Consider the following 14,708-nt stretch of genomic DNA (forward strand, 5'->3'; position numbering starts at 1 on the left):
ACACGGGTTCGAGCCCTGATCCGGGAAGATCCCACATGCCGTGGAGCAACTAGGCCCGTGAGCCACAACTACTAAGCCTGCGCATCTGGAGCCTGTGCTCTGCAACAAGAGAGGCCGCGATAGTGAGAGGCCTGCGCACCGAGATGAAGAGTGGCCCCCGCTTGCCACAACTAGAGAAAGCCCTCGCACAGAAACGGAGACCCAACACAGCCAAAAATAAATTTAAAAAAAAAAGTAACAAATGTTCAAGTACAATTGGTGTCTTTAAAAAAAATAATAATAATCTAACGTAAAGTTTCTGCACAGTGATGAAGCACACAGCTTTCCTAATTGGTTTTTAGATATTCGGGAAGTGAAAGTTAAACCAACTGTGAAGTACAGAGACTGGATAATATAAGAGTTTCGGATAAGTTTGGCTTTCTGGGCTCTGTGTGAAGGGTCAAGGAACTGGAACAAAATACTCCATTATGTTTTAATTGGCCTTTTCTGGCGAGTAATTCAACGGTTACATGTCACTGTTGAGTTATTGGGCTTTGGAATTGAAATCAGGGTGTGTGTGCGTGGTGGGGTGTAGAGTGGGGGGACGGATGGGAGGACGGAATCAGCTACTGAGCTGCTTATTCCCTGTTGGCAGCAGAACTGGGCGGGGGTGGAAAAGTGCTTTTCTGATGGTGGGGTTACCAGGGAGCCTCGTAACGCACCGCCCTGCTGCTGGGAGCTCTGTCCTCATGGCTGCGGTGCTGGTGGAGAGGAAACGCCTCACTTCCCACTGTGCTCACCCCCTCAGTCACAACAGGCACATCTCGGTGTCCTGTGTGTGTTTTAACGTAAGTGGGATCACACTGTCCTGAATTTATGGTGGGGACTTTCTTAATCTCCACATGTAGCTAGAGCTAAATCATTAACAGCTGTTACTGACTAAAGTGCTGTAGCGGACTTAACCACTGGTCACTTGGCATTGCAAACAGGGCTGGCTAAATATCATTGCACGTGTCTTTGTGCACATGTGATAGATAATTAGAGGAACTGTGGCAAAGCAAAGGAACGGACACTTTATGCTTTGATAGATGCTACACAGTTGCTGTCCCACAGGCTGTCACTTTGAGCAGCTGTGACTGAAACACCCCCTTCATACATACTGTGGTTAACATGAGTTAAAAAAAGTGACCTCATCATTTGCATTTCTGGTCACCGGTGAGGTTAAAATCGTTTGAATGTTTACTGTCCATATATAATATTCTGTGAATTGCCTTTTGAAATCCCTTGCTTGTTTTTCCACTGAAAATTCTTCTTACTGTTGGAACTGTGTGAATGAGAAATATTTATCCCTCTGTCTCTCATTTGTCTTTGAACTTTGTTATGGTGTCTTCTGCTTTTTTATGTAAACATGCCATCCTACCTTTTCCCTGAGTTTAATGTCTTATTAAAAATGTTCTGTAGGATTTTTGTAGCTGAAGTTTTTATTTTTCATTCATTTAGAGTTTATTTTTTGGTATGGTATGAGGCAGGAACCTGATTCTTCTTCACAGGTTGAAAAGAAAAAAAGTCCCAGTACCGTTTATTGAATAATCTATCATCTTCCCACTGAAGCGGAAATACAGCATATGAGACCTTTTCTTTATGAAAGCTGGTTTGGTCATTAACTTTTATAAATCACAATGGAACTTACTCAGACCATGACTTTGCTGTCACAGTGTAGTAAGATCCTAAGTTTTAGTCTTAAGTATGCAAAAATTAATTCTGGAATTCTATTTTAAAGGCTGATGTGTTGTATTCTGCTTGGCACTTGCCCTGGTTTACCTTGTGAAGCCAGATTTTAATGAGCTACTTCATGGTACTCGCCGTAATTTTTTAATGTCAACCTTATTTTCCCCCTGTCAGCCTGTAGACCTTCTAGGCTTCCTCTTATAGATAAACTAATTTGTGTGTAGCAGCCTCAAATTAATTTAAATACCTGTGTGAACTCACTTTGAAAGCGTTACAACATAGCTTCTCAGATCCAGTTTGCTTTGCGTTACCCTGCACTTTGGTCGCAAGGTGGATGACCAAGGCTCATCTTGGGGGGGTGGTGTTGTTCTGGAAACACTGCCAGCGCAGCCGTCCTGGTGTGCCCCCTAACTGAGAATGACTCACACGTGTACATGGAAAAGTCAACACGTGGGGTTTGAAAGAGGGATTAATTTTATACTTTATTTCTTCCTGGGGAGAAAAACTTTAATGCTCTCTTCATTAAAGGCAAGCAGGTTTTTATTGCTGACAGCGACTTGTTTTGGTTAAATTTAGTAGCTTGTTCCTGTTTCTCGGGTGTTTTTCTCAAGTGCTGCCTTTGTTTCCCTTACACTCCAGTTCCCGTTTTCCCTCTGCTTCTCAGCCCTTGGGAGCCTCGCCTCGCACCTGCAGGCTGGGCTGGGCACCTGCTGGCCTGGCCGCCTCTGGGCCTGCCTCGGCCTCCCCAGCTTTCTGCCCCCGCGACCCCAGCCTGGGCACCACTCAGCTCCCAGGTCTGTGCCTTGTGCTCCACGGCTAGAGACTAACCATTTTCACTCTGTTCCACAGCTTCGACAACTATTCTGCCAATGTTATGGTGGATGGAAAACCGGTGAATCTGGGCTTGTGGGATACAGCTGGACAAGAAGATTATGACCGATTACGTCCCCTATCCTATCCGCAAACGGTAAGGAGCATGACTGATTTTTAGTTTGTCCTTTACAATTCCTGATTATTTAATTAATTCATATCACCTCTGGATTTGCTTATATTGCCATCTTTTGGGTATATCGAGTAATAACAAATAACGTTAAATTAGTTCAATAGTGAATATCCGCCTGGATGCAAACCACGGTTTTGCTTGTTTTTATTTTTTGAGCATTACCAGTTATTAACTACGGCGCTGTGCGTTTTACATTCTTCCGTGTAGTTTTAGGACAGCCGTCTGAAATAGGTATTGATTGTTTTGTTTTGGCTAAATAGTTTTAAGAGCAGTTAGTTTCTAGATGAGTTTGCTTTGTGACAGTTTTGTACCACAGAATCAAATTAAGCAGTGAAGGTTAAGGTTTCTTTAGATCAAGTTAGTAACTAATCTAACAGGTTTAATGCTGTTTTTCTATAAAATACATGTTCATTTTTTGCAGCTTTAGTACCTAAATCTTCTCAATGTAGATTGAGGTTTTAGCTTTATAAAAATGTGTCCACCGTGTCCAGTCAGAAAATTGTTAGATTGGGTTTGCTTGCCTACCAGCTGCCAGCTCGTCTCTACCAGAGCTAATTATATGGAGCCGTAGCTGGTGGACACATGGTCAGAAGCCACTTTTCTCTCAATAAGCAGTTGTCTTACTTGTATCATTTGCTTCTCGTTACATGTCTGTTCTTTGTTTTAAAAGTGCTTTTTAAAACAGCTTTGGAGGGTTAGTGACTAACTGGCCAGGGCAGTTTGCACAGAGGCAGTTGAGCAAATTCCTCGGGTTCAAATTCCGCCCTCCCCTTCCTCGCCCTGTGACTGGGCAGGTTTCTTCACCTCTAGGCCTGCCCCGTTCCTCGCAGGGCTGGATGAGTATAGATGTAGCGCACGTAGAACAGCCCCAGGCGTGTCGCTGCTGTTGGGACTCCTCCTTGTGTTTGTGTAGCTGTGCTGGTAGATGTGGGGAGGCCCTCGGTTCCGAGCTGCATCCAGAGGAGAGGAAGATGCAGGACTCGCTCTCAGTGAGCCGGGCAGCCAGAGGGGTTGGGGTCAGGGAAACATCCCGGAGAAGACAGGCCTCCGCCCTTGCACTGATTTAATTATCACTTTGTTCTGGGGGGGAGTGTGAGTGAAAAGAAGTAATTAGTTCTAGTCTACCCAAATCTTGTTTTTTTTGCTTTTGAAATATGGCTTTTTCCAAGCAAAACTTATTGTCTTTTCCAGTTGCTTTCTGCTAGAGGAATTGCCAGGTTTCTTTCTTTCTTTCTATCTTTTTTTGGTCCGTGGCATGTGGGATCTTAGTTCCCGACCAGGGGTTGAACTTGCACCCCCTGCATTGCAAGTGTGGAGTCTTAACCACTGGACTGCCAGGGAAGTCCAGGCACAGTTTCTTTGAGCTGTAGATTTTTGCTGATTGTCCTTTAGCTGAATTCTGGGAAGAGTGCTAAACAAAGACCAAAACCATAAAATGGGAGGCTTGAATTGGCTGGCTTCTCAGTTAATCTCCAGGTAAAAGTTAACTGTGATTATGTATTAAAAATCAGCCCATAGGGCTTCCCTGGTGGCGCAGTGGCTGAGAGTCCGCCTGCCAATGCAGGGGACACGGGTTCGTGCCCTGGTCCGGGAGGATCCCACATGCCGCGGAGCGGCTGCGCCCGTGAACCATGGCCGCTGAGCCTGCGCGTCCGGAGCCTGTGCTCCACACCGGGAGGGGCCACAACAGTGAGAGGCCCGCGTACCACACACACACACAAAAAATCAGCCCATAGTCACCAAATGGTTTGAATTCTTCAGTATTTTTCAGTAGAATAGTTTAGGAAACTGTTCCATCCCCAGTGGGTGCTTGCTGAGTCCAGGTTTCAAAGGCATCTGCGTTGAGTGGTAGAGTAGGAGTCCCCAGTCAACTGGATACATCTGGGAGGGCGGCGTGTCACCACTGAGAAATGAGAACCATCTGCTGTGACTCGGGGGGTCCAGGGCAGGGTGCGGCTTCTTCCTTTGAGGCGGTCACTCGCAGTAAGTGCAAGGTGACTTGGCAAGATCCCCACTTTGCATGCTGAAGAACACCTAGATAAGCGACACATTGAATCAGGCTGTAGTGTGTGAGGCCTGAAATCCAAGTGGGTGTTGTCCTTTCGGGGCCAGGACTTGAACTTTTCACATCCCATCTGGGGAAGGCAGTGGACCTGCACCGCAGTGTGTAACCCACCCCTTGCCAGCTTAGGAGCAAAGAGGGGCGGGCACCCCACTAGCAGTTAAAGCTGGGCCTGCCTGGGCTCCTTTGGAGACGAGAGGGTTCTCTTGGCTACTGAGGGCCGCCCCGAGCGCTGAGACGCTGGGGCCTGGAGGGTCTCCTTCCTTGGGCCATGCTGTCCTGCCAGGAGGAGCAGACCCTGGAAGTGGCAGGCTGGCACCTGGATTTCTTCTTGGCAAAGAGAAACCTCTGAACTTTGTATTAAATGAAGCCCGGTCTCTGGTTTGCAGGCTGTTTCTGTGGCTCATCCATGACACTGCCCTGACCCATGCCTGAAGGGCCAGCTGGATGATTTCATACAAAGGTCTCCCCACTCTCTAGGTCTTCGTGACCTACAAAGAGACGTGTATTTCCTGTGGTCATTTAATCCTGGCATCCTCTGTGTGGCTGAGTTAAAACTGTTTAAACCATTAGCTTCCACTTGGTTCTCCAAAAGGTGGTGGGCACAGGGTCATCATTCGGAGCGGTGAGGTCCAGCCCCCTCATTCTCCTGGGAGAGGCTGGTCCATTTGCGGACGGCTCTGCCGGCAGGCGGGCGGACGGGCAGGAGCGCCGAGGGCTGCTGTCATTTTGGGGCCTGTGAGGGAGATGGGGCTGCGGCACAGGAGTCAAGGTTGGTGGAGGCCCAGGGGCGTCTGGTGTGGGGAGGACAGGCCGCCACGGAGGGAGAGTAGCCTTCAGACCAAAGGGGAGATGGGCCTGAGACCCAAGACAGCAGCTCAGGAGGAATGACGCCGCTCCAGGACACGAGAGTGACCCTGTGAGGAGGGCTGAGGACGGAAGGACAGCGCGCCAGGTCGGAGAGCAGAGGTGGGAGGGACTGGACGCCTGAAGGTTAGTCATCAGAAGCGCTAGAGGCGTTTTCTTCAAGCCGAGTTTGGGCTGGGGGCAGAAGGAAGAGGAAGGAACAGGCAGACGGTGTCACGTTAATGTGGGACGGAAAGCATGTTCTTCTCCATCAGAAAGATGTTCTGAAAGATGCAAAAGGGTAGAACAGATGCGGTTAAAGGGTATTTTGAAGCTGAGTTTTTGTGGCCAATCCCCATGAGTCCCCGTATCACAATGAAGCTTTGGCATCACTTCAAGGTCTCCGGAGGACCAGGCTTCAAAAATAGCCCATAGATCAAATCAGGATAGTTAGAGAGACTTTAACATTCGCTTTAAATTGTAAATCGGAGAAGCTTGAGTGAGATGAAATTAAAATAGTTGTCTCGCCTGTCTTTCTCTCGATTCTAGAATTCCAGGTTCTCTGTTGCTGAAGAGCAGGCCTTCAGTTCTTACTGGAACAGAGGAGTGAATTGAAAGCACAGTGGTACACGCTGGAAGTGCGGTCCCTTCTGGGCGGCCCCTCCATGCACACGGGGGGCGGGAGCAGCGCTGTCCTTTCAGTAGAGCGGGTCCCTGCATTTGAGCCGCACTCCCGTGAGGTCACAGCCCTCACACCTGGCCGCCTTGCTGGACGGTGTCTCGGCCGAGAGGCCTGCCGTGCAGACGGCCACGCCTCCTGTTGGCTCCAGCTGGGCTCCTGTCTGAGAACTTGGCCGGAGAGCTTTAAGAGGTGTGTCGTTGCTGATGGACGCCCTCGCTGAGGGTGGGACACCCCTCTGGCAAGTCCTTGCTGAGCAGAAGCCATGGGCTTCATGCTGGGGAGGGAACCTCCCTGTGCCACCACAGGTTGAAGCGCGCCTCGGTCTCCACCGTCTCTGACCTTCACAGAGTGATGGAGCGATTCAGCAGCGCCTGGCGTTATAGACCCGCTAGATCATCATCTGCTTTTAGATCCCTTGGGAGGGTTGAGACAAAATTCAGATGAAGAATAGGTAACGGGTTATATTGATTTTTCTTCTCGCTTTTTACTAAACTCAAACAAAGTTCTCATGCATTACTAGGTTGGAGAAACGTATGGTAAGGATATACCCTCCAGGGGCAAAGACAAGCCGATTGCCGTATGTAAAACTTTCAATCGACTTCAGTTTCAAGCTTTATCTGTTCTCTCGTTTCACTTAGTTTTCCTAGGATTTCCTATTGAGCCTCACGTTCCTTGAGTGTTTTATATTTAACGCACTCAAGGTTGGGGTTTTGCCTGATAGTTTACCTACTGGCTTGAATCAGAGCAGTGTGTGAACTGCTTTCCTCCCCCTCCCAGGGGACAGGAGGGACTGTCGTGCAAGGGCCCCTGTCCAGGCTGGTTGGGGAAGGAGTGCGGAGGCTCTACCTTGCAGCTCACGTGGCCCGAGTGCTTGGCGGGAGCGGGACTAACCACACTGCAGGTCCTCCTTCCTCCCGCTTTGGTGTCCGGTGCAGGGCCTGTCGGGCGAGGCTGCGCGACGCTGGTGAGCTAACCCACCCCTGCTTTGAGATGTTGTGATCAGCCCAGGTGCCGAGATGCTGTGGTGATTCTTGGACGAGCTTGTGCATGTGCTAGCATTTTCAGTGTCGTTTACGAAAAGCTGTTGTGTGGGATGTTTCTTCCCTTTCAGGTACAAGATAGCAGCTGGATGATCGCAAGGAACTTGGGAATTGTGTGCATTTCACAGAGTAGCCTAATTGCCTTTTTCCAGGAAAGTGTTTCATAAATCTAGCATTTTAGAAACTCGTAGGCATTTTTTAACATGGGTAAATATTTAAATTTCACTTTTTCTTTTTTGGCCACGCCTCGTGGCACGCGGGATCTTCGTTCCCTGGACCAGGGATCCGACCTTTCCCCCCCTGCAGTGGAAGCGCAGAGTCGTAACCACTGGACTGCCAGGGAAGTCCCAAATTTCACTTTTTACACAACACGGTGCAAGCTTTCCGGAGGCCCTCCTTGGGTCTGAGAAGCTCTGACAGCTGGCAAGACGCCCCTTACATACCAGATCATCCTCCCTCCCAGAGGGACGTGCCTGTTTAGCGAATTCTTGAGACCCGGCTTTATGCCTGGGACTCTGACGGCAGTTCTTTAAGAAGCAGTTAAATTGGAACCCAGTGACCATCTAAAAATGTTTGTACTTAAGATTCTGATGGGAGCGTAATGAAAAGCATACCATTTGAGGATAACAGTTTTTAATTTGAATCTGCTTTTGACGGACTGAAACCAAGTTTTATAGAAATATTGCCATAGTACCTGCCACTGGTTCTTGTCCCCGTGTAGTAACAGAGCATCAAGTTAGTTCCCAGTGGGAGCTGGGAAGGATGGAAAAGAGGCCTCCCAGGGGTCTGAATTTGATGTCTCTCTGTAGCCTCGAGTAACTTACAGCATATTTCGTACTCCACTCCCCTTCTCACTGGTAACTGGTGCTTCACATGCTGGTTCTGGTCTGGGAGCGTCTGACTACACTGCAGGCGTGTCGGGGAGAAGGCGTATGCCCTGGCCCCATGCTTCCCTCCCAGCAGCACTCAGGAAGCAAAGTGCATTCCTCACTGTAAGACCATTTTCTAAACACCTCCCTGTTTTCTTTTTATAGGATGTATTCTTGATTTGCTTTTCTCTTGTGAGTCCTGCATCATTTGAAAATGTTCGTGCAAAGGTAAGTGGGATTTTTTAGGAAAATATTTTGTTACATAATGTCACTCTCAGGAAGAAACATTAAAAAATAAAATACCATTTACTGATAGAAACTTTCAGTTATTTAAGTTGATTTTAGTAATTCTACTACTTAGGTAATTTTTTACATAAGTCATCAGTTTTTTAGGTACATGACTTGAGTATGCAGAGTTCTAAAGTCTCAAGGTCTGATTCAGAAGTGCCGTGTTCCTTGTTAAAATAATGAAGCACTTCGGAGTCGGTCTAATAAAAATAATGACCATACTTTCTACTCTGGCATCTTTCATGAACGTAGTGAAAATGACGGGTGAGAGGCCCTTCAGTTGGGATCGGGGACGTGTCTGGTGGGGGTAATGGCGGCAGAGCTGAGACCTGGGTCCAGATAGTTTTATTCTCATCCTTGAATACGTAAGGGATTTTGAGATGACCTAAGAACCTGGCCTGTTTTACCAAAAACAAAGTAGTTGGGTGGGGGGGTGGGGGGGTTGTCCTTCCTCTCTCCTCTCTCACGGACAAGTATAGCTGTCAGTAGGGGCGTGAGTCCTGGGCTCCAGGCTGGCTAGGCACACACCGCAGCCAGTCGGTGGTTCTGGAGGGTGTGAGCTAGGCAAGGGGACGCGGTGACCAAGTGGGTGGTTGATGCAGTTGGGCACCTGTGTGGATACAGTTCAGGCGAGGGCGGTTCCGAAGGAGAGGCTGACTGCCTCCTCTGCTGGTGCCTAGTGGTACCCTGAAGTGCGACACCACTGTCCCAACACTCCTATCATCCTGGTGGGGACGAAACTTGATCTGAGGGATGATAAAGACACGATTGAGAAACTGAAGGAGAAGAAGCTGACACCCATCACCTACCCGCAGGGCTTGGCCATGGCCAAGGAGATCGGTATGGAACCCCCCATTGTCATGTCTGCTTTGCCCACGTTTTTATTTTCGTGATGGAGGCTGCAGTCCCGCCTGGGGGAGTGGACTCGGGGTCTGGCTTGCCTTTCGGGACCCCGCAGAGCAGGGCCCTCGGTGCCGTGTCAGGGTGGGGGGCGCCCCCGTTCTGATCTGAGGGTGAGGCTGTGTTTCCCACAGGTGCCGTCAAATACCTGGAGTGCTCGGCGCTCACGCAGCGAGGTCTTAAGACGGTGTTTGATGAAGCTATCCGGGCGGTTCTCTGCCCGCCCCCCGTCAAGAAGAGGAAGAGAAAATGCCTGCTGTTGTGAATGTCCGGGCCCCTCCCGCCTGTCCCCGTCCCCCAGGACCCTTTGTACGCTTTGCTCAAACGGTGGAGCCTTCGCACTCAATGCCAAGTTTTTGTTACAGATTAGTTTTTCCATAAAACCGTTTTGAACCAATCAGTAATTTCTAGGTTTTGTTTAAGGTGTAAGAGTTCAAACTTTCACATCCTATTAAAGTTTAGCCCTAAGATGACAAGCTTCCTTAAAGCCTTATTTCTCAAAGCCCCTATTCTTGCTCAGATTAAGAGTTGCCAAAATACCTTGTGAACTAAGTTGCATTGTTGGGCTAAGAACACTAAGCACTAAACTGTTCAAAGACCTTTGTCTGGAAGAGACTAGCTTCTGAGGCAGGAGATGCAGACGCTCGCTAATGAGTTTCAGACGCGAAGAGCAGTACCGCCTCCTTCCTGAAACGTTGCCATTTAATGCATCCTGATTTACCAGCCCATGTTCACTACCTAACACTGTACTGTACATCATAATGAACGAGTGTAACAGCTCAGCTCTTTGGATCAATCGTTTTGATTTCGTAGTGAGATTTTTAAAACAAATTAGTGTATTAGCTTTGGTGAGATTTTGAACAGAGCTTTTACTGCCGTGCTCCCTCCGATGAAGCATTCTGCTCTGGCCGCGGGTGCACTGGGTGGAGTGTGTGGAACACTTGTGATCAGAGGATGAAAACAGTATTTTAACAAAATATGGAGATTAATTTACACTACATTGTATACGTAATAAACTATTAAAAGTGTCACGGGTAAACGTTTTAAAAGGTTAATTTCTGTCAAATGCAGTAGATGATGAAGAAAGGCCGGTATTATCAGTAAGTGTTTTCTTAAGCTTTTCCTTAAACGTGCCCATCCCTCCTGAAATTGGGCATTTAATCCATCTTTGACCTCATCATTCTCATAGTTGCTAACTTAGTAAGTGCTTTTCTTATAGAACCCCTTCTTAATGAGCAATATGCCTCCTTGTATTATAAAATCGTTCTGAATATGCATTAGAAAATTTTTTTTGTAGATTAGTAAAAGTGCATTCCTGTTTTCATGTTACCTTATCCAAAGCTAGTAAGTGCTTTCCTTGGTTTTCTAGTAACTAGGTGTAAAAATCCTATGTTGCAGCTTTACAGTTTTTAAAATACTTAGATATTCTTAAACTGTAAACCCTGCGAGATCACCGACACTGCACCTGGACTAATAACACTGACCGCCTCTTGCCTCACAGCGTGCACACGCTTCCTGTCCTTGCCCTAACGATGTTCCTTGGGGTCTGTGAGGTTCTGTCAACCCCGTGCTCGTGCTAACGAAGTTCTGTACAACTTACCCACTGGCAAGAATACGAGCTTGGACCTTTCAACCACTAGAACAAAATTTTTTAAATTGACAGTTGCAGAATTGTGGAGTGTTTTTACATTGATCTTTTGCTAATGCGATTAGCAGTATGTTTTGCATGTATGACTTAATAAATCCTTGAATCATGATTGGTAATACTGGAGTTCTTGAGAGCTTGGGGAACCACCTGCTGGGGTATGTGTTTGTTTGCCTCCCTGTAAAACCCTGGGTCGTTGGATGTTCATTTCCAATGCATGTTTTCGTGGTGGGGGGACAGGGAGCCGTCTCTCTACGGGGAGAAGACGGAGGAGCCAGCAAACAAAGAGGGGGCGTTGAGTGACGTTCGGTTTGAGACCTGGCGAATGTTGGTGAGACTCATGTGATGTCCACGCCGGGACGTGTGTCAGCATGTCGGACCAGAGCTCTGGGCTGAAGATGCACATGTTGGAACCCGAACTGGCAGCCTGGTAAGGTGGAGACTGACGATATGACTTTAAGATCCTTTCTGGAGCCTAAACTTATACTATCAACAGTTCATGTTATGAAGCAGTTTTTTAAATCCTCTTTTTTATTGCTTGGAAGAGTTTTTTTTTTTTTAAACCAAAGATAAACAATGCAGTTTTAAGACCAAATCTAAAGATTTGCTACAAAAACGGCAGTCCTCCCCCTTCGCACCCTCCCCAGAGGCACCCATTTGAGTTCTCTTAGGTAATTCTTCGTACTTGTCTTCACATGTCTAAAGCATGTGCTTGCTTTTCTCTCTTTCACTTACCAGATGACTGGTTTATCATAAAAGGATGTAACTCGGGAACAGCCAGAAGGCAGAGATGTAGAGGGCAAGGTATGGAGGAAGGGCTGGGCGCTTCCCTGGGTGCACGGCTCTCCCCACATCTCCATGTGTTCTCCAACCCGGAAGCTGTCCAAACCAGGTCCCTTCGAATTTTCTGGAGGCTTCAGTTCAGTCACTGGCCATTGGTGACCGATTGAGCTGTCAGCCCCTCCCCTCCCCGGGGCTCAGGCTGAGCTGGGTGCTCCGCTGGAGTTTCAGTTCCAGCCACCACTGACGACGTCCCCTCCCCGGTGGGGATGCAGTAGCTCTTAACCAGCCGTGACCCCAGCCTCAACACACCTTTCCCACCCCTTCAGTACAGTCGTTTGGGTTGGCGCTGATATTCAGTGTCTGCATTACCACTGCCACGTAAACGCTCAGGGCTGAGCCATGTAGTAACAGAATCTGCCTTTCCTGCACAACTTTGGTTTCTTCTGGAGTACTAGTTTATTTGCTTTGTTTTCTGTGTATTTGATTAACTTAACGGACTTTTCCATCTGTTGTCTGAATCTCTCAGGACATTCGGATGTAGCATGTGTTTCACCAGTTTTCATTTCCCTAAAGGCACAGAGCCCTCTGACCACCACTTCTCTTACGTGTTGATCTTTCATTTTCTACATCTTAACTCCTTGTTTTCTAATTTACTTTCTCACCTTGATGGACAGATTCTCCAAGAGTTTCCTGAGAAGTATGTGGGTCACCTATGTTTTTGAGCACTTGTATCTTTGAAAATAACTTCATTCGAACCTGATACTTTTTGGCTGGGTCTGAAATTCCAGGCTGGAAATAACTTCTCTTCGGCTTCTTGAAGGCAGATCTCCCCGTCGTCTTGGCTGTTTGCACTGCAGGGGGCGGTACGTTTATCTGCACGTCTCACGGGGTCTGCCCTGCGTCTTCGTGTCCTGGGTGGATCTTTGTCTCCCGTACCCTGTGCTTGGTGGGCTTGTTCGTCTGGAAGCTTGTCTCCCATTATTCAGGTATCCCTTTCCCAGCTGCTTTTGATTTCATTTTTTATACTTTTCATGTCCAGGAGTTCTTTTTTCCCTAAATACTATTTTTCAGCCTTGTGGATCAGTTTTGTGGTTGCAGCACTCTTTCTGTTCCTAAGCTGTATGTAGCTTCTCCCGTGTCTGTTTCTTTTGGTCCTTTGTTCCCCAAGTGTCTGGCAATCCCTGGCTCGTGCTTGAACACTGAAAACTAAAAAGCAGACCGGACACTGAGCACGTAGGTGGGTCACGCCAGGGCGGTGTGGTTCAAGGTGCTGGGATCGCTTTGCTTCCTGCCGCTAGGAACGTACAGGAATTATGTTTAGAAACGAAACTTGTAGCAGTTGGATGTTACCGCAGCATTTCAGTCAGAGACCTTTGTGGGTTTTCAAAAACTAAGGTGGTATGGCTGTGACAGCTACTAGGCCCTGAGGGGGCGGGTATCCCTAGAGGTCTGATTTCCTTGGAGCACCTTCTTAAAGGTTATAGGGGCCAAGTGGGAGGAGTTGTTCTACTGCGCTGGTGTCCAGCGCCCCCTCTACCCTGAAGCAAGCGAGGAGCCAGATTTCTTCCAGCCGTCACTCCGGCTGGTCCCCCGCTGTCTGCTTCATGCCCGGGTCCGAGGTACCTGGGGCATCTGGTTTGTAGACCGGATTTATTCTTGTCTTTCCTTCCCCACTTCACCCAGGAGTCCGCTTACCTCTGGCCATCTCATTGTTCCTGTCTCTTCTTCCCCGCCCCGTCCTTGTGGGTCTATGCTTTCTAAAGGAATCCCATTACTCTCATCTTACAGGGTTTGGATCGGGGGTGGAGTGCAGTCAGACGCCTGGGCAACCTTCAGTCTTTAGCCAGAGCTCCAGGAAAACCTAAGACTCCATTTTGTTGTTTACAGTGGACAGAAAAAAGATGTTTAAAACAGGACTGTTGTAAAACTACCCAGTAAAATAGACCTTCCCAGAAACACCCACTGGAAGAGTTCATGGCTGTGCAGGCACTCATGATACGTAAGTGCTTTTTTTTTTTTAACTCACTCTGAATCCACTGGCCGACCTCTGCGAATACCCCACGAGAACTGGGCCATCACCCTGAGGCTGGTGAAGCAAGCAGCGTGAGCAGGGCACCCGGAGGCCAGGAGCTGCAGTCTCTGCTCGCCTCCCCGACCTGCTTTCGTCCGATTCCCAGTCGGAGCTCAGGGCTGACCCTCACTTAGTGCCACCCATGACAGACCCCAGTCTGCACCCTCGCAACTGATACTGAGTTTGTGCAGGCGGGAAAGTCCAGTTTGCAGAATACACTGCACACCTGTGTGCCAACTCGTAAGGCAGGACCCTGTCACTGAAAAGGTGGCCTGAGGGGCGGGCGCCTACAGATCGTTAGGGCCTTAAACCTGGCTGTGGGACTCCCGGGAATCAGCAGGCCTACAGAAAAGGGCGTGACACCCACTCAGTCTCGGGGGGGCCGTCACCTCAGTGCTCTCCTGGCTCCTGATAGTGTGAATATTGTAGTCAGAAGTATTTCTCAAATTACTCAGTCATTTAGGAGACCACTGAAATCCGATCATTGGCATCGTGGGAATCACTCAGATGTCCACGGCCCGAGCAGCTCCCAGTTGCCCTGGTTACGCGACCTCCACACTGGAGCCTCCCTGGGTCGGACAGGAAACACAAGCGGCCCTGTCGGACACCACGCTGTCCAGGGCTCTCATCAGGATGTCGGGCATGTGGTCTGTTAGCATCTTTGGGCCGATGAGTATTTTGCTGAATTCCGATTCGTGTGACCATTTCACACTATACCGAGCAGCAGGATAGCAGGAAAACCTGAAAGAGGAAAAGCCGAGCATCTCTTCAAGTCTCACCCCTGTGAGTCCTCCCTTCACCGCTGGTGGGTG

At 48.4% G+C, this 14,708-nt stretch overlaps 2 protein-coding genes and 1 long non-coding RNA gene across 6 annotated transcripts in view; 2 read left to right on the forward strand and 1 right to left on the reverse strand.

Annotated features, from left to right (window-relative positions):
- Positions 1 to 11,154, forward strand: part of RAC1 (Rac family small GTPase 1) — a 34,727-nt gene extending 23,573 nt beyond the window's left edge. For 2 of the 3 annotated variants that reach the window (XM_049699477.1, XM_004268939.3), the window contains exons 3-6: positions 2,557 to 2,674; positions 8,375 to 8,437; positions 9,178 to 9,337; positions 9,532 to 11,154. In XM_049699477.1, coding sequence (XP_049555434.1) covers positions 2,557 to 2,674; positions 8,375 to 8,437; positions 9,178 to 9,337; positions 9,532 to 9,662 — 472 coding nt within the window. In that variant the 3' untranslated portion in view covers positions 9,663 to 11,154. Of the gene's footprint in view, positions 1 to 2,556; positions 2,675 to 6,820; positions 6,878 to 8,374; positions 8,438 to 9,177; positions 9,338 to 9,531 lie in introns of all 3 variants that reach the window. The other variant, XM_033426859.2, reaches the window with a different exon arrangement.
- LOC125961467 (uncharacterized) overlaps positions 1 to 14,708 on the forward strand; it is a 96,117-nt gene that overhangs the window by 77,441 nt on the left and 3,968 nt on the right. The window lies entirely within an intron of this gene.
- Positions 11,079 to 14,708, reverse strand: part of DAGLB (diacylglycerol lipase beta) — a 31,052-nt gene continuing 27,422 nt past the window's right edge. For both annotated transcript variants that reach the window (XM_004268941.4, XM_004268940.4), the window contains one exon: positions 11,079 to 14,637. In XM_004268941.4, the coding sequence (XP_004268989.2) occupies positions 14,439 to 14,637 (199 nt within the window). In that variant the 3' untranslated portion in view covers positions 11,079 to 14,438. The remainder of the gene's footprint in view (positions 14,638 to 14,708) is intronic.

The sequence above is a fragment of the Orcinus orca genome, chromosome 16 (genome assembly GCF_937001465.1).
Source record: "Orcinus orca chromosome 16, mOrcOrc1.1, whole genome shotgun sequence".
Lineage (NCBI taxonomy): Eukaryota > Metazoa > Chordata > Mammalia > Artiodactyla > Delphinidae > Orcinus > Orcinus orca.